Source organism: Anomaloglossus baeobatrachus, chromosome 2 (assembly GCF_048569485.1).
Source record: "Anomaloglossus baeobatrachus isolate aAnoBae1 chromosome 2, aAnoBae1.hap1, whole genome shotgun sequence".
NCBI classification, from domain to species: Eukaryota; Metazoa; Chordata; class Amphibia; order Anura; family Aromobatidae; genus Anomaloglossus; species Anomaloglossus baeobatrachus.
In genome coordinates, this window is record NC_134354.1 from 780,539,064 (window position 1) to 780,558,020 (window position 18,957).

An 18,957-nucleotide genomic window follows, 5' to 3' on the forward strand; every position below is an offset into this window, starting at 1 on the left:
ACGTGCGTCGGAGAGGGTGTGGGACACTTACTTTCTCTTCTGTCATACCCCGTAGGTATATGATTTGTTAGATGCTTTCTGTCATAAGCTGGTTGGAATGATTGCTTTTTTATAAACACACTCGTGTTACAATATATATTTATTTAGCATATTGTTCCATTATTATATACACCATGTATACGAGGTGACACTAATTATGTAAAATTGTTTTGTGCTCCCAACATAATAACAAGTTGTGATATAATTTTTAACCCCTTCTAGGGGGTCTGCCTTCCTGAAAGATCCTGTTTCTCTTTTAAAAAATTCTTACTTAATAAAAGTAAATTTTTATCGACTAGATTTTTCTTGCTGGTGATTTATTAGCTCCAAGTCAACATACAGATCACAAGGTTTTTGGGAGTAAAGGGGGGGGGTAGTTGCCATTCGGAAAGTTTTAGTTTGACGACGGGCTACATTACAGCTCAGCCGACTGTTTATGTAAATAAGTTATTCGTCTCGTAACCTTTTTTCCTTCTTTTTTTTTTGCAAATTTGTAAAATATGCATCACGAGTCATTAACGAGCTCATTTGGCCATTAGTGCTCTGAGGGTTGTGCGTCTGACTGAAAGTTACAAAATCACCCATAATTGCAGTGTATTTTGTCGTCCGCGGATCCTAAGTGGCCGGGGCTACGAGATGTACATCATTTTCAATTCATTTGACAAGATATTAGAAAATGCATAAAATAGGTAAAAATCATTCCAGAGTCGCTTGTAAAGACTAGATGTCGCGGTGAGGACACCATCACCTGCACTGCAAAAACGCCTCCGTAACCCGCACACAATGGTTACTTTATTGTGCCTTGACCAAGATTCGACGTAATGAAAAACAAAGAAAGATTTACTGTTGGGTTATCCACAGGTAATTTCTATGAACCTATGGGCATTCATGAGGATGCCTTCACGGGGGGACATTACACTGGTTTTACGCTACCACCATGATTGTGGTGTGTTGTGGCATACTTTTCGGTAGCCAGACCCCTTTATTCTTCTTTACAGATGCAATAACAGCTCGGCGTTACATTGATTTGGTGGTGGAACCAGTGACGCAGCCAATTCTCCAGTGTCCCAGGAATATTTTTTTCAACAACGCAAGGCCGCATGTTGATCGTGCTACTGTGAACATCTTAAACCTGCTCCATGGGTGCAGCATCTCCCAACTTGCCTCCAGTGACTGCAGGGTTTCTAGTCTTGTCTCATGTGGCTGCAGCGTCTCCAAACTGGTGTACCGTGGCTGCAGCGTCTCCAAACTGGTGTACCGTGGCTGCAGCGTCTCCAGCCTTGCCTCCCTTTGCCCGCAGCATCTCCAGCCTTGCCTCCCTTTGCCCGCAGGGTCTCCAGCCTTGCCTCCCTTTGCCCGCAGCGTCTCCAGACTTGCCTCCCTTTGCCCGCAGTCTCTCCAGCCTCGCCTCCCTTTGCCCGCAGCGTCTCCAGCCTCGCCTCCCTTTGCCCGCAGCGTCTCCAGCCTCGCCTCCCTTTGCCCGCAGCGTCTCCAGACTCGCCTCCCTTTGCCCGCAGCGTCTCCAGACTCGCCTCCCTTTGCCCGCAGCGTCTCCAGACTCGCCTCCCTTTGCCCGCAGCGTCTCCAGACTCGCCTCCCTTTGCCCGCAGCGTCTCCAGACTCGCCTCCCTTTGCCCGCAGCGTCTCCAGACTCGCCTCCCTTTGCCCGCAGCGTCTCCAGACTCGCCTCCCTTTGCCCGCAGCGTCTCCAGACTCGCCTCCCTTTTCCCGCAGCGTCTCCAGACTCGCCTCCCTTTGCCGGAGCGTCTCCAGACTCGCCTCCCTTTGCCCGCAGCGTCTTCAGACTTGCCTCCCTTTGCCCGCAGCGTCTCCAGACTCGCCTCCCTTTGCCCGCAGCATCTCCAGACTTGCCTTCCTTTGCCTGCAGCATCTCCAGACTTGCCTCCCTTTGCCTGCAGCATCTCCAGACTTGCCTCCCTTTGCCCGCAGCGTCTTCAGACTTGCCTCCCTTTGCCCGCAGCGTCTCCAGACTCGCCTCCCTTTGCCCGCAGCATCTCCAGACTTGCCTTCCTTTGCCTGCAGCATCTCCAGACTTGCCTCCCTTTGCCTGCAGCATCTCCAGACTTGCCTCCCTTTGCCCGCAGCGTCTCCAGACTTGCCTCCCATCAATTAAATCTGGGAGATCATTGGTCCGTGATTACACAGGAGCTGCTAGCAGCGGATCATGATGATTTATCGAAGTGCATTTACTGTCTGAGGCAGAAAATCCTCAGATGACCCCTAATAACCTCAGTGAAAGCAGCCATGGGTGGAAGTGCCGGGATTTCTGCACATGGCTCATACTCCAGTCGGATTAAATCCAGAAATTTTGAACATTAGAGTTGCTTCTAGTTAAAAAAAAAAAAAACAGCCGACTTGCTGGTTTGTTTTTTTATTCCTTCATAACCTGCCAATTTTATTTTTTTTCTGGAGGGGGGGGGTTTGCACTTATTGACTTCTCCCCTTTTTCCATGAGCCCAAAATTTCTCATTTTACAATTACAGTCAGAAGAGGACTTCTTTTTTTGCGGGACAAGTTGTACTTTTGAATAGCACCATTTATTTTACGATATAATGTACTGGAAATGGGATATAAAAAATATCCAAGTGGGGTTAAATCAAAAAGCAATTCTGCCTTTGATTTTAAGTTTAGTTTTCACTGCGTTTCTTGTTCGGTAAAAAGGACCTGGTGAAATGATTCTTCAAGTCAGAAACTTTATTTTTTGTTGTTTTATTAGTCCTTTGTACCAAAAAATTTTTTGAAGGATTTCTCTCTTGAGGCATATGGCAGAAGATAATCCTCTGCAGTATAGATCCAATTACAACAACTACTGGAGGGTGAATACATTCTTTCGCGGGTGAGTGTGCAAAATGGGGCACATTCAACTATGAGTAATATTGGCACAAATGAGTAAATATGTGTGTAGCCATTGTGAGACCACACTGTGATTTTGGCACTATCCCTTCCACTTTTCCAATGATGGAGATGTGTGAACGTTGTTCTTTGAGTGGTGATCTGCACTATTTATTGTTACAATTTTGGGGGACACATGCCATTTTTATCGCTTTTTAATGTACATGTAGACACTATTACTAATTCTGTCCTTTTTTTTGCTGTATGGTGTCTACCACATGGGTTAAATTATTTTATATTTTGATAGATTAGATTTTTACGGAAGTGGAGATATCAAAACTGATTTTTTTTTTTTTTTTTTAGGGAGTTTGAGTATTTACATTGTGTTTGTTTTTATAGTTTATTTACCTATTTATATAGGTGATTTTAACCTGTGATAGCCTGACCATTTGCCCTACCTACTGTAACAATATATATGGAAACTCATAGTTTCATATGGAAACTCATAGTTTCATATGAAACCCATTGTTTCATGGGTGGAGCTAATGGGTGCATGTGATGTTGCTCCTTAAATGTCAGAGATTACAAGCAGCATTTAATGGGGTTAACAGCAGTGATCACAGCTAAGCTCTATTTGCTGCTATTAATGGCGGATGCCAGCTGTGTAACACAGCTGTCATCTGCCCTGTGCATTTTCTTAGACTGCTTTCTACATTTGGCACTTGACATAAGCCGTACAAGTACGACCTATGTCAGGAAGGGGTTAATGTCAACCGATGCATTGGGCAGCATGAAATAAAAGCTTGAGAGAAGTATGAGTAGAGAAGTCACGGTATAGGGAAGAGAGTCCACTGGGCGGTTCCCTCTGGATTCTCCCCTCTCTGCTTTGATTGACAGCTCTCTCTACAAGCAACTAAAGGGAACCTGTCAGCAGAGATTTTGCAATAAACCTAAACGATTCCCCCTCTGCAGCTCCTGGGCTGCATTCTGGAAAGGTTCCTGTTGCTATTGTGCCCCCTTTGATACCAAAATAAATACTTTATAAAGTTTTACCTTTTGTATGCAAATCTTTTTTTATGGTCACGGGGGCGGGCTCTCTTGCGTCCATTAGTTGACCTCCTGCCACTTTACGCCATCCCCCATCGCTCATTTCCATACCTGAGGAAGGCGCCTAGTGCTCCCGAGGTCTTGCGCATGCCCAGTGCCACTCTCGCGTGACTGTGCACTGTGCACAGTGTGACCGCTGGTGATGTGATTGCGCAGGCGTGAGATTATGGGCGGGGCTGTGATTGTCATCAGCAAGTACCCGCCCATAATCTCGTGATCGCGCTTTTCACTCTTCCTCCACCGTTATGCTGCTCCGCTCCTCCCATCTATTTCCTGCTCCAGGGAAACATGGGTAAGAGGTGACGTGGGTTCATCTGTCCAGCGCTTGCGCAGAACGGTGGAGGCAGAGTGACAAACGCGGGCACGAGATTATGGGCGGGTACTTGCTGATGACAATCACAGCGCCGCCCATAATCTCACGCCTGCGCAGTCACGTCACCAGCGGTCACACTGTGCACAGTGCTCAGTCACGCGAGAGTGGCACGGTGCATGCGCGAGACCTCGGGAGCACTGGGCGGCGTCCTCAGGTATGGAAATGAGCAATGGGGGACGGCGTAAAGCGGCAGGAGGGGTGCTAACGGACGCAAGACAGTCCGCCTCCGTGACCATAAAAAAAGATTTGCATACAAAAGGTAAGACTTTACAAAGTTTTTATTTTGATCTCAAGGGGGGCACAATAGCAACAGGAACCCTTCTAGAACGCAGCCCAGGAGCTGCAGAGGGGGAATCTTTTAGGTTTATTGCGAAATTTCTGCTGACAGGTTTCCTTTAAAGTGAACTCGTGGATTGGGAAGCATAAAATAACTGTTTTCACTCACATCGCTTGAGAAAATGAGAAGTATGAGAAGTCAGGCACAGTATAGGGAAATAGTCCACTGGGCGGATCCCTCTGACTTTTCCCCACCCTGCTTTGATTGATAGGTCTCTCTACAAGCAGGTTAATGTCAACCCGTGGATTGGGCAGCATGAAATACGTGTTTTCACTTACATAGCTTGAGAAAAGACAAGTATAAGTGAAGAAATAAGGAAAATAGTCCACTGGGCAGTTCCCTCCGGCTTCTCCCCGCCCTGCTTTGATTGACAGGTCCCTCTACAAGCAAGTTAAAGTCAACCTGTGGATTGGGCAGCATGAAATACGTGTTTTCACTCACATAGCTTGAGAAAAGAGATGTATAAGAAGTCAAGAAATAAGGAAAATAGTCCACTGGGCGGTTCCCTCTGGCTTCTCCCCACCCTGCTTTGATTGACAGGTCCCTCTACAAGCAAGTTAAAGTCAACCCGTAGATTGAGCAATAAGTATTTTCATTCACAAAGCTTGAGAGAAAGATATATAAGAAGAGAAGTTGAGAAGTCACGGTACAGGGAAAAAGAGTCCATTGGGCGGTTCCCTCTGGCTTCTCCCCGCCATGCGTTGATTGACAGATCCCTCTACAAGCAAGTTTAAAGTCAACCCATGGGTTGGTCATAATGAAATAAAAGTGTTTTTTTCTCACAATGCTTAAGAGAAGCATAAGAGAAGTCAATAATTCACAGTACAGGGTGAAGAGAAGTTGAGAAGTCACGGTATAGGAAAAAAAGAGTCCATTGGGCGGTTCCCCCTGGCTTCTCTCCACTTTGCTTTGATTGACAGGTCCCTCTAAAAGCAAGTTAAAGTCAACCCGTGGATTGGGCAGCATGAAATAAGTGTTTCCACTCACAAAGCTTGAGAGAAGTATAAGAAGAGAAGTTATGGTATAGGGAAAAAGAGTCCACTGTGTGGTTCCCTCTTACTTCTTCCCTGCCATGCTTTGATTGACAGGTCTTTCTACAAGCAAGCTAAAGTCAACTCGTAGACTTTGTATCATGAAATAGAAGTGTTTTTACCCACAACGCTTGAGAGGAGAGAAGTATAAGAAGAGAAGTCACTGTATAGGGAGGAGAGTCCACTGGGCGGTTCCCTCTGGCTTCTCCCCGCCCTGGTTTGATTGACAGGTCCCTCTAAAAGCAAGTTAAAGTCAACCCATGGATTGGGCAGCATAAAATAAGTGTTTCCACTCACAAAGCTTGAGAGAAGCACACAAAAAGAGAGGAGTTTTACAGGAAAAATGTAAAAGGCTTTATTGATATACAAAGGTTAAAACCAATTCATTCACATAAATACAATGAGTAGTATTACAATAAGACCAAACAAGTGAGACAACAATGAGAGGTGGGTGGGCGAGCCTGGACCAGCGCTTAAATTACATCACACCACTGCACTTAGTAAGGTAACCCCTCCCAACAATCGGACCAGCCACATGGCTAACATATAAGTCCCAGCGGGAGAAGGAGAGAGCGGAAAGGCATATTACCATTCAGGGATGACAGTGCTGGAACAGGAAGGCGGTTGAAGGGAGCCCCCAGAGACACCCGACGTACGTTTCGCAGTGTTTGTGCTGGCTTAATCATGAGTGATTAAAGCTTGAGAGAAGTATAAGAAGAGAAGTTTTGGTACAGGGAAAAAAAGTCCACTGTGTGGTTCCCTCTGACTTCTTCCCTGCCCTGCTATGATTGACAGGTCTCTCTACACGCAAGCTAAAGTCAACTCGTAGATTCGGTATCATGAAATAAAAGTGTTTTCGCCTACAACGTTTGAGATAAGTATAAGAAGAGAAGTTGAGAAGTCACCGTACAGGGAAGAGAGTCCACTGGGCAGTTCCCTGTCACTTCTCCCTGCCCTGCTTTGATTGACAGGTCTCTCTACAAGCAAGTTGGTCCAGTCCAGGAGCCACTTAATGGTCACCGTCTACCATGCCCAACTTGTTTTTATAAGCTACGATTTCTCTGACAGGCCAGAGCGCTTCGGAGTAAAACCGAGCTTTCTGTAAAGATCGAGCGCCCCTTTAAGCGCAGGTACTTCTATTTCTCGTCAAGTATCTTACTCCAACCACAACAGCGGCCCGACAGATATACCTAGATTTAAAGTGTCAAAACACAGTGAAAGCCGGTGATGAATCGTAGATATGACTGTGCTTGGACAACAATTCACCTTGAACGATCGGCGCAGAGTTTTCTGCTTTGTGTAGGTTTCAAAGAACAGAAAATAAATAAAACACCAGGAAATAATCACAATGGAAGAAATAACAAAACTGTATGTTATGTAGGACGGGAACAAAGAGCGAGGGCCTTTGTTATGTAAATCTGTAGGAAGCTCCGATATAACAAATCTCCTAGCCTGCCATAGTGTGGATAACCACTTATAGCTTAAAATGGAAAAAAAAAAAAAGATTTTGATGGGGCGGGATAATTACAGTATATTGTTCTAGAAATCCAACGCAGACGACAAACACCAGATCTATTCTGAACAGTACATATATACACACCCATATATACAGTTAGGAAAATAAGTATTTGATCCTTTGCTAATTTTGCAATTTTTCCCACCTACAGAGAATGGAGAGATCTGTAATTTTTATCACAGGCAACTTCAACTCTGATAGAAAGAAAAATCCAAAAAATCCCATTGTTTGATTATTAAATAATTAAATTGTATTTTATTGCATGAAATAAGTATTTTATCACCGACCAAACAGCAAGAATTCTGCCCTCACAGACCTGTTATTGTTTCTCCTTCTCTGCACTCATTACCTGTATTAATTGCACCTGTTTGAACTTGTTACCTGTATAAAAGCCACCTGTTCCCACACTCAATCAATCACACTCCAATCTCTCCACCATGGACAAAACCAAAGAGAGGTCTAAGGGACAAAATTGTAGACCTGTACAAGGCTGGGATGGGTACAGGACAATAGGCAAGCAGTTTGGTGAGACAACAACAATTGTTGCGCAAAGATTAGAAAATGGAAGAAATACAAGATGACTGTCAATTTTACTCGGTCTGAAGCTCCATGTAAGATCTCGCCTCGTTAGGTAAGGATGATACTGAGAAAGATCAGGACCAGGTTAATGAACCGAAGAGAGCTGAGACCATGGCCTCAGAGATTACCATTAGTAACATACTACGCTGTCATGGCTGAAAATACTGAAGGGCATGCAAGGTCCCCCTGCTCCCGCCAGCACATGTCCAGGCCCATTTGAAGTTTTCAATTGACCATCTGGATGATCCAGGAGAGACATGGGAGAAGGTCATATGGTCTGATTAGACCAAAGTAAAACTTTCTGGCATCAACTCCACTCACCGTGTTTTGAGGAGGATGAAGGATGAGTACAACCCCAAAAACACCGTCCTAACTATGAAGCATGGGATGGAAATATCATACTTTGAGAGTATTTTTCTGCAAAGGGGACAGAACAACTGTACAGTATTGAAGGGAGGATGGATGGAGTCATGTATCGCGAGACTTTGGCCAACAACCTCCTCCTCTCAGTAAGAGCTGGGTCTTCCAGCATGATAATGACCCAAAAACACAGCCAGGGCAACTAAGGAGTGGCTCCGTAAGAAGCATTTCAAGGTCCTGGAGTGACCTAGCCAGGTCTCCAGGTCTGAACCAAATAGGAAATCTTTGGAGGAGCTGAAACTCAATGTTGCCAAGAGACAGCCCCGAAATCTGGATCTGGAGAAGAGCTGTATGGAGAGTGACCTGAAAGATCTAGATCTGTATGGAGGAGTGACCTGAAAGATGAGGAGAAGATCTGTATAAAGGAGTGACCTGAAAGATGAGGAGAAGATCTGTATAAAAGGAGTGACCTGAAAGATGAGGAGAAGATCTGTATGGAGGAGTGACCTGAAAGATGAGGAGAAGATCTGTATAAAAGAGTGACCTGAAAGATGAGGAGAAGATCTGTATGGAGGAGTAGGCCGAAACCCCTACTGCAGTGTGTTCAAATCTTGTCAAGAACTACCGGAAATGTCCAACCTCTGTAATTGCCCCTCGTCTCCCGGTGTATAACATCTAGCCCCTGGTCCCCGATATACAACATCAAGCATCTCGTCCCCCAGTGTATAACATCCAGCCCCTCGTCCTCGGTGTATTACATACTGCCCCTCGTCCCCGGTACATAACATCCAGCCCTTCGCGAGCCCGGTACATAACATCCGGCCCCTCGCCCCCGGTATACAACATCCATCTCCTAGTCCCCGCTGTATAACATACGGCCCCTCACCCCCGGTATAAAACATCGGGCCTATCGTCCCAGGTATATAATATCCAGCCCCTCGTCCCCGGTATATAACATACAGCCCCTCGTGCCCAATACATAACATCCAGCCCCTCATCCACAATGTATAACATTCAGTCCCTCGTCCTCGATGTATAACATCCGGCCCCCCGTCCCCAGTGTATAACATCGGGCCCCTCGTCCCCAGTGTATAACATCTGGCCCCTCACCCCCAGTGTATAACATCCGGCCCCTCACCCCCAGTGTATAACATCCGGCCCCTCACCCCCAGTATATAACATCCGGCCCCTCACCCCCAGTGTATAACATCCGGCCCCTCACCCCCAGTGTATAACATCCGGCCCCTCGTCCCCAGTGTATAACATCCGGCCCCTCACCCCCAGTGTATAACATCCGGCCCCTCACCCCCAGTATATAACATCCGGCCCCTCACCCCCAGTGTATAACATCCGGCCCCTCACCCCCAGTGTATAACATCCGGCCCCTCACCCCCAGTGTATAACATCCGGCCCCTCGTCCCCAGTGTATAACATCCGGCCCCTCGTCCCCAGTGTATAACATCCGGCCCCTCACCCCCAGTGTATAACATCCGGCCCCTCGTCCCCAGTGTATAACATCCGGCCCCTCGTCCCCAGTGTATAACATCCGGCCCCTCGTCCCCAGTGTATAACATCCGGCCCCTCGTCCCCAGTGTATAACATCCGGCCCCTCACCCCCAGTGTATAACATCCGGCCCCTCGTCCCCAGTGTATAACATCCGTCCCCTCGTCCCCAGTGTACAACATCCGTCCCCTCGTCCCCAGTGTACAACATCCGGCCCCTCGTCCCCAGTGTATAACATCCGGCCCCTCACCCCCAGTGTATAACATCCGGCCCCTCGTCCCCAGTGTATAACATCCGGCCCCTCATCCCCAGTGTATAACATCCGTCCCCTCGTCCCCAGTGTATAACATCCAGCCCCTCACCCCCAGTGTATAACATCCGGCCCCTCACCCCCAGTGTATAACATCCGGCCCCTCACCCCCAGTGTATAACATCCGGCCCCTCATCCCCAGTGTATAACATCCGGCCCCTCACCCCCAGTGTATAACATCCGACCCCTCATCCCCAGTGTATAACATCCAGCCCCTCATCCCCAGTGTATAACATCCGGCCACTCACCCCCAGTGTATAACATCCAGCCCCATCACCCCAGGTGTATAACATCCGGCCCCCCACCCCCAGTGTATAACATCCGGCCCCATCACCCCCAGTGTATAACATCCGGCCCCTCGTCCCCAGTGTATAACATCCGGCCCCTCACCCCCAGTGTATAACATCCGACCCCTCATCCCCAGTGTATAACATCCAGCCCCTCATCCCCAGTGTATAACATCCGGCCACTCACCCCCAGTGTATAACATCCAGCCCCTCACCCCCGGTGTATAACATCCGGCCCCATCACCCCAGGTGTATAACATCCGGCCCCCCACCCCCAGTGTATAACATCCGGCCCCATCACCCCCAGTGTATAACATCCGGCCCCTCACCCCCAGTGTATAACATCCGGCCCCTCATCCCCAGTGTATAACATCCGGCCCCTCATCCCCAGTGTATAACATCCGGCCCCTCATCCCCAGTGTATAACATCCGGCCCCTCATCCCCAGTGTATAACATCCAGCCCCTCGTCCCCAGTGTATAACATCCGGCCCCTCACCCCCAGTGTATAACATCCGGCCCCTCGTCCCCAGTGTATAACATCCGGCCCCTCGTCCCCAGTGTATAACATCCGGCCCCTCACCCCCAGTGTATAACATCCGGCCCCTCGTCCCCAGTGTATAACATCCGGCCCCTCGTCCCCAGTGTATAACATCCGGCCCCTCGTCCCCAGTGTATAACATCCGGCCCCCTCGTCCCCAGTGTATAACATCCGGCCCCTCGTCCCCAGTGTATAACATCCGGCCCCTCGTCCCCAGTGTATAACATCCGGCCCCTCGTCCCCAGTGTATAACATCCGGCCCCTCATCCCCAGTGTATAACATCCGGCCCCTCATCCCCAGTGTATAACATCCGGCCCCTCACCCCCAGTGTATAACATCCGGCCCCCTCGTCCCCAGTGTATAACATCCGGCCCCATCACCCCCAGTGTATAACATCCGGCCCCTCACCCCCAGTGTATAACATCCGGCCCCTTGTCCCCAGTGTATAACATCCGGCCCCTCACCCCCAGTGTATAACATCCGGCCCCTCACCCCCAGTGTATAACATCCGGCCCCCCGGCCCCAGTGTACAACATCCGGCCCCTCGTCCCCGGTATATAACATCCGGCCCCCCGTCTCCAGTGTATAACATCCGGCTAAAATTGGGATCATCGTGTCTCTAAAAATCCAATCTATCAAAATATAAAATTATTCTGTAAATTCCTTAAGCAAAAAAAAAAAATGCAAAAAAATTAGTGTTTGATTACCGTATCCCCCCCAGAAAAATAAAAAATAATATGGATCTTGGACAATGGTGCCACAAACCAAAGTTTTTTATTTCATTTTTTAAATTACAAAATAAATAAATAAATATAAATAAAAATAATAATGTTATACCTTGGATTTGCCATTTTTAATAGAACAAAAAATGTAAAAAAATAAATAAAATAAATAAATAAATAAATCATGGTGGACTTGTGGGATTTTTGTAGATTTGTTTTCTTTTTCACCATTTCTACCCGTTTTTCCAAGTTTTCCAGCAAATCATATGAGAGAAAAAAACAATAAAAAAAAGGTATCAATCAAAACAAAAATTCGTCCCGCAAAAAAATAAATAAATATTAATCATAATTAAAAAAAAAAATACTCTGTCCAGTTCTGAAGATGGGAAAATATAACTCCTAGGGTGACCGGAATGATGAAGGGCGTAAGAATAATTGTCGTAAAAATAAAACTTGCAATAAATATTAAAGATAATATTTATAGAACTGACAGTGAAAAAGAAATGAGTCAGTCCCATGTAAATAAAGCAGGACCTCTGGCGCCCTCTAGTGCTCTAGGAACAAATGGATATAAGGCTTGTACACTTATGCATTGTCCGTGACCATCAGAGCGAAAATGAAGAGAAGCGATAACGGGAAAAAATTCTACAACTGTCCATCAATTTAAAGATCTCTTCTTGCTGTCAGTGAATGCAGACTTCCTCGCCTACATACAGAGATTAAACTGTTCTATAGAGAGATCTTCCGGGGTCTTGTTACTAATGCACGAGGTCTGGATAATTCTTTGCATTTACCTGCACTGGCACACTGTAACAAACGCTCAGCTCAGGACAGCGACGCCGCACATATTCATCAATCACAGATAATTGCCCGGACTGGAACATTTCATTACTCAACAACAAAGGAGAACAGTGAGTGCAGCTCTGGAGTATAATATAGGAGGTAACTCAGGATCAGTAATGTAATGTATGTACACAGTGACTCCACCAGCAGAATAGTGAGTGCAGCTCTGGAGTATAATACAGGAGGTAACTCAGGAGCAGTAATGTAATGTATGTACACAGTGACTGCACCAGCAGAATAGTGAGTGCAGCTCTGGAGTATAATACAGGAGGTAACTCAGGATCAGTAATGTAATGTATGTACACAGTGACTCCACAAGCAGAATAATGAGTGCAGCTCTGGAGAATAATACAGGAGGTAACTCAGGAGCAGTAATGTAATGTATGTACACAGTGACTGCACCAGCAGAATAGTGGGTGCAGCTCTGGAGTATAATACAGGAGGTAACTCAGGATCAGTAATGTAATGTATGTACACAGTGACTCCACAAGCAGAATAATGAGTGCAGCTCTGGAGAATAATACAGGAGGTAACTCAGGATCAGTAATGTAATGTATGTACATAGTGACTGCACCAGCAGAATAGTGAGTGCAGCTCTGGAGTATAATACAGGAGGCAACTCAGGATCAGTAATGTAATGTACACAGTGACTCCACAAGCAGAATAATGAGTGCAGCTCTGGAGAATAATACAGGAGGTAACTCAGGAGCAGTAATGTAATGTATGTACACAGTGACTGCACCAGCAGAATAGTGAGTGCAGCTCTGGAGTATAATACAGGAGGTAACTCAGGATCAGTAATGTAATGTATGTACACAGTGACTGCACCAGCAGAATAGTGAGTGCAGCTCTGGAGTATAATACAGGAGGTAACTCAGGATCTGTAATGTAATGTATGTACACAGTGACTGCACCAGCAGAATAGTGAGTGCAGCTCTGGAGTATAATACAGGAGGTAACTCAGGAACAGTAATGTAATGTATGTACACAGTGACTGCACCAGCAGAATAGTGAGTGCAGCTCTGGAGTACAATACAGGAGGTAACTCAGGATCAGTAATGTAATGTATGTACACAGTGACTGCACCAGCAGAATAGTGAGTGCAGCTCTGGAGTATAATACAGGAGGTAACTCAGGATCTGTAATGTAATGTATGTACACAGTGACTGCACCAGCGGAATAGTGAGTGCAGCTCTGGAGGATAATACAGGAGGTAACTCAGGATCAGTAATGTAATGCTCGTTTCACCTTTTCAATGCAATCGAATGTTAAGAAGTTTTCAATGTTAAACACAGGCAGTGAAATTATCAGAAATCAGTCGGGTCGGTCCGGCACCTGCGGATTTTATTTTTTCTAAAACACGAAAAAAAAAGGCTATCCATGTTGTGCGATGACTTCACAGAATACATTTTGTTAAGCCTCCAATCTGATGAATGAGACAGAATGGGGTCATTTCACCAGACTGATTTCAGGAGTAGTAAGAAAAAGAAAAAAAAAATAGTACATCTCCCTTTCATGTCTCTGCTGCAAATAATTGAATCCATATTTTGCGCAGTTTAAAAGCTTTGCAGTAGAAAAAAAAAGGAAAAAAAAAAGCTCTGACTTTGACTCGTAGGATACGGCGTGAGCCGGTATTATCATTCATGCCGGAACACAATAGGACGACAATTGTCAAAGGAGAGCACATCAGATGGAAATGGAGTCGCTTAGAAAAAGAATAAAAAAAAAAAATTATATAGAGGGGAGGTCGGGGGCAGCGGAGATAAAAAAAAAAAAAACAACTACCAACCGTAAATTAAAATAAAATTAAAATATTGATAACAAAACTCAAATAGCGGAACTATAAAAATATTTGCTTCCATCTATTTCTAATCATCACATCCCATATATATATATTTATTTATATTATTGTACTAGCTGTACTACCCGGCTTCACCCGGGTTGATAACTGTTAACAAATCAGAATGTATAAATAGAATATATTAACACCCGGGATAGTAACTGTCTCTCTTTTTCTCTCCCATTCTCTGTCTGTCTCCCCCTCTTTATATATCGCTCTGTCTCTCTCTCTTTGTCTGTCTGCCTCTTTCCCTGTCTGTCTCTGACTGTCTCTGTCTCTTTCTCCGTCTGTCTCAATCTTTCTCTGTCTGTCTATCTCTTTGTCTTTGTCTGTCTCTTACCCTGTCTGTCTCTTTCCCCCTCTTTCCCTGTCAGTCTGTCTCTTTCCCTGTCAGTCTGTCTCTTTCCCTGTCAGTCTGTCTCTTTCCCTGTCAGTCTGTCTCTTTCCCTGTCAGTCTGTCTCTTTCCCTGTCAGTCTGTCTCTTTCCCTGTCAATCTGTCTCTTTTTCTGTGTCTGTTTCTTACCCTGTCTGTGTCTGCCTCTGTCTCTTTCCCTGGCTGCATTGTGACACGCCAACATTCCATATAAGGGCGTGGCTGCGCATTCTTCTGAAGTTCTGGCTGCACTGTGGCTCCCAGCTCCATTCGCTTTAAAGGACGCAGGTTTTTTGGTGAATAACTGTAAAGCGTGGGGTTACAATTTGCCCTCAAAACATAGCCTATGACGCTCTCGGGGTCCAGAAGTGTGAGTGTGCAAAATTTTGTGGCTGCAGCTGCGACGGTGCAGATGCCAATCCCGGACATACATACACACACACATACACTCAGCTATATATATATATATATATATATATATATATATATATATATGTATATATATATATATATATATATATATACATATACATATATATATATATATATATATATATATATATATATATATATATATATATATATATATATATAATGTATATACACATACACACACACATATACACTGTATATGTATATATATATATGCAGTGGGGGAAAAAAATATTTTGTCAGCCCCCAATTGTGCAAGTTCTCCCCCTTATGAAGATGAGGTCGGCCTGTAATTGACGTTATAGGTGACGACAACTATGAGAGACAAAATGAGAAAACAAATCCAGAAAATCACCACGAAGATTTATTTTTAAAATTATGGTGGAAAATAAGTATTTAGTCACCTAAAAACATGCAAGATTTCTGGCTCTCACAGACATGTAACTTCTTCTGTAAGAGACCCTCTGTCCTCCACTCATTACCTGTAGTAATGGTTCCTGTTTGAACTTGTTATCAGTATAAAAGACACCTGTCCACAACCTCAATCATACTCCAAACTCCACTATGGTGAAGACCAAAGAGCTATCGAGAGACACCAGAAACAAAATTGTAGCCCTGCACTAGGCTGGAAAGATTGAATCTGTAATAGGCAAGCAGGTTGGTGTGATGAAATCAACTGTGGGAGCAATAATAAGAAAATGGAAGACATACAAGACCACTGATAATCTTCCTTGATCTGGGGCTCCACGCAAGATCTCACCCCGTGGGGACAAAATGATCAGAAGAACGGTGAGCAAAAATCCCAGAACCACACAGGGGGACCTAGTGAATGACCTGCATAGAGCTGGGACCACTGTAACAAAGGCTACCATCAGTAACACACTACGCTGCCAGGGACTCAGATACTGCAGTGCAAGACGTGTCCCCCTGCTTAAGCCAGTGCATGTCTGGGCTCGTCTGAAGTTTGCTAGAGAGAATTTGGATTATCCAAATTTCGTTTTCGTTACACAGAGCAGTTTCCTTTATGAGTTAACACCTGCAATTTCAGGTTTGGGTAAATTACCCTGGGTTCACATTGGTTGCTCTGTTGTGGCATGACCTCTGGCCACCTCTCTCCTTAGCACGTGACACCTTAATCTCCTTGTAGAGATTTATTTATTTATATACATATAATTATTTATTTATATACATATAACCCTTGTACTTTACCCTTATTTTTGCACATTATCCTTAAATTGTTACATGCAGGTTATTCCTTTGTGACGCCCCTTTCTTCCAGTCAATGGTTGTGTTTTTTTAAAAATATATGCATAAAATAACTATTTATCTTGTTTTTTTTTAATTGAATATCAATAAAGACAATGCTTTTTGTGACCCCTTGTTCGGTTCTCTTTCTTGGTGCTGTATATTAAACTCTGAATGGTCCTATATATTCCCACACTGATGATTATGACCGTATGATAGTAATACAATTTTCTATATCTTCTTATTGGTGTGGTACGGGTTTCTTCTCTAACAATTCGTGAAAGTCAATAATAAGAATAGGCCACAGCCCATGGACACGGCCATCTTGGATGGGATTATATGGGTTATGTGATGTCCTATGGTCATATGGACAGGGAACGATCATGAGTCAGTCCTTTTTAGGTTTAGGGCAGAAATTTTGCCCTAAACCTAAAAGTTCCCCCTTCTGCAGCTCGTGGGCTGCGTTCTAGCAAGGTTCCTATAGTTATTCTGCCCCCTTTTAGATCAAAATAAATAGTTTATAAAGTGGTACCTTTCAGTTTGAAGATCTTGTTAATGGTACACGGGGGCGGGCGGTCTGCTGTCTGTTACTGTCCCTCCTGCCGCTTTAGGCCGTCCCCAATGCTCATTTACATACCTCAGGACGCCGCCCAGTTCGTCCGATGTCTCGCGCATGTGCCGTGCCACTGTAGCAGGACTGTGCACAGTGGGACCGCTGGTGACGTTGCGCAGGCACGAGATTATGGGCGGCGCTGTGATTTTCATCAGCAAGCTCCCGCCCATAATCTCGCGCCCGCGCTTTCCCCTCTGCCTCCACCGTTCTGCGCATGCCCTGGCCAGATGACCAGATGATAGGTGGTGTCCTGCTCCGCTCCTCCCATCTATTTCCTGCTCCAGGGCTAGATGGGAAACAGGTGACGTTGGGTCATCTGGCCAGGGCATGCGCAGAACGGTGGAGGCAGAGGGGAAAGTGCGGGCACGAGATTATGGGCGGGAGCTTGCTGATGAAAATCACAGCGCCGCCCATAATCTCGTGCCTGCGCAACGTCACCAGCGGTCCCACTGTGCACAGTCCTGCTACAGTGGCACGACACATGCGCGAGACATCGGACGAACTGGGCAGCGTCCTGAGGTATGTAAATGAGCGTTGGGGGACGGCCTAAAGCGGCAGGAGGGACCGTAACGGACAGACCGCCCGCCCCCGTGTACCATTAACAAGATTTTCAAACTGAAAGGTACCACTTTATAAACTATTTATTTTGATCTAAAAGCGGGCAGAATAACTATAGGAACCTTGCTAGAACGCAGCCCAGGAGCTGCAGAAGGGGAAACTTTTAGGTTTAGGGCAACATTTCTGCTGACAGGTTCCCTTTAAACATTTGCCTTCCCCAAACTGTAAGAGGTCATCATTAAAGGGTGGATTGTACTCACAGGTTGCGCAGACCAGTAACGACCTCATGATGAGCTCACATGGCAGCTTCCAATTCTTGGACACCCTCGAAGTAACCAGCGGCAGGATGATCTCAGCGGGAACATAATACTGAATTGCATAGGTCACAAAAATCCCAAAGCAGTAGAGAGCCTTTACCAGCTGATAGAGCCTGGAAGAGAGGACGAGGACGGTCAGAAATACAGTGCATGCTTCCAAACACACCTACATCACACACCTACAGGGAAAAGCTCAAATAGACGGCAATCATCACTTTGATAATAAATCAGATACCCAGTTATTGCTCTTCTTTTATTCTCGCTGCTCCTCCGAGTATCCAGTTATTGCTCTTCTTTTATTCTCGCTGCTCCTCCGAGTATCCAGTTATTGCTCTTCTTTTATTCTCGCTGCTCCTCCGAGTATCCAGTTATTGCTCTTCTTTTATTCTCGCTGCTCCTCCGAGTATCCAGTTATTGCTCTTCTTTTATTCTCGCTGCTCCTCCGAGTATCCAGTTATTGCTCTTCTTTTATTCTCGCTGCTCCCCTGAGTATCCAGTTATTGCTCTTCTTTTATTCTCGCTGCTCCCCTGAGTATCCAGTTATTGCTCTTCTTTTATTCTCGCTGCTCCTCCGAGTATCCAGCTATTGCTCTTCTTTTATTCTCGCTGCTCCTCCGAGTATCCAGCTATTGCTCTTCTTTTATTCTCGCTGCTCCTCCGAGTATCCAGTTATTGCTCTTCTTTTATTCTCGCTGCTCCTCCGAGTATCCAGTTATTGCTCTTCTTTTATTCTCGCTGCTCCTCCGAGTATCCATTTATTGCTCTTCTTTTATTCTCGCTGCTCCTCCGAGTATCCATTTATTGCTCTTTTTTTATTCTCGCTGCTCCCCTGAGTATCCAGTTATTGCTCTTCTTTTATTCTCGCTGCTCCTCCGAGTATCCAGTTATTGCTCTTCTTTTATTGTCGCTGCTCCCCTGAGTATCCAGTTATTGCTCTTCTTTTATTCTCGCTGCTCCTCCGAGTATCCAGTTATTGCTCTTCTTTTATTGTCGCTGCTCCCATGAGTATCCAGTTATTGCTCTTCTTTTATTCTCGCTGCTCCCCTGAGTATCCATTTATTGCTCTTCTTTTATTCTCGCTGCTCACCTGAGTATCCAGTTGTTGCTATTCTTTTATTCTCGCTGCTCCCCTGAGTATCCAGTTATTGCTCTTCTTTTATTCTCGCTGCTCCCCTGA

At 45.5% G+C, this 18,957-nt stretch overlaps 1 protein-coding gene across 1 annotated transcript in view; it reads right to left on the bottom strand.

Moving 5' to 3' along the window:
* Positions 1–18,957, bottom strand: part of SLC36A4 (solute carrier family 36 member 4) — a 235,055-nt gene that overhangs the window by 146,940 nt on the left and 69,158 nt on the right. The window contains exon 9 of the mRNA XM_075337579.1: positions 17,724–17,893. Coding sequence (XP_075193694.1) covers positions 17,724–17,893 — 170 coding nt within the window. The remainder of the gene's footprint in view (positions 1–17,723; positions 17,894–18,957) is intronic.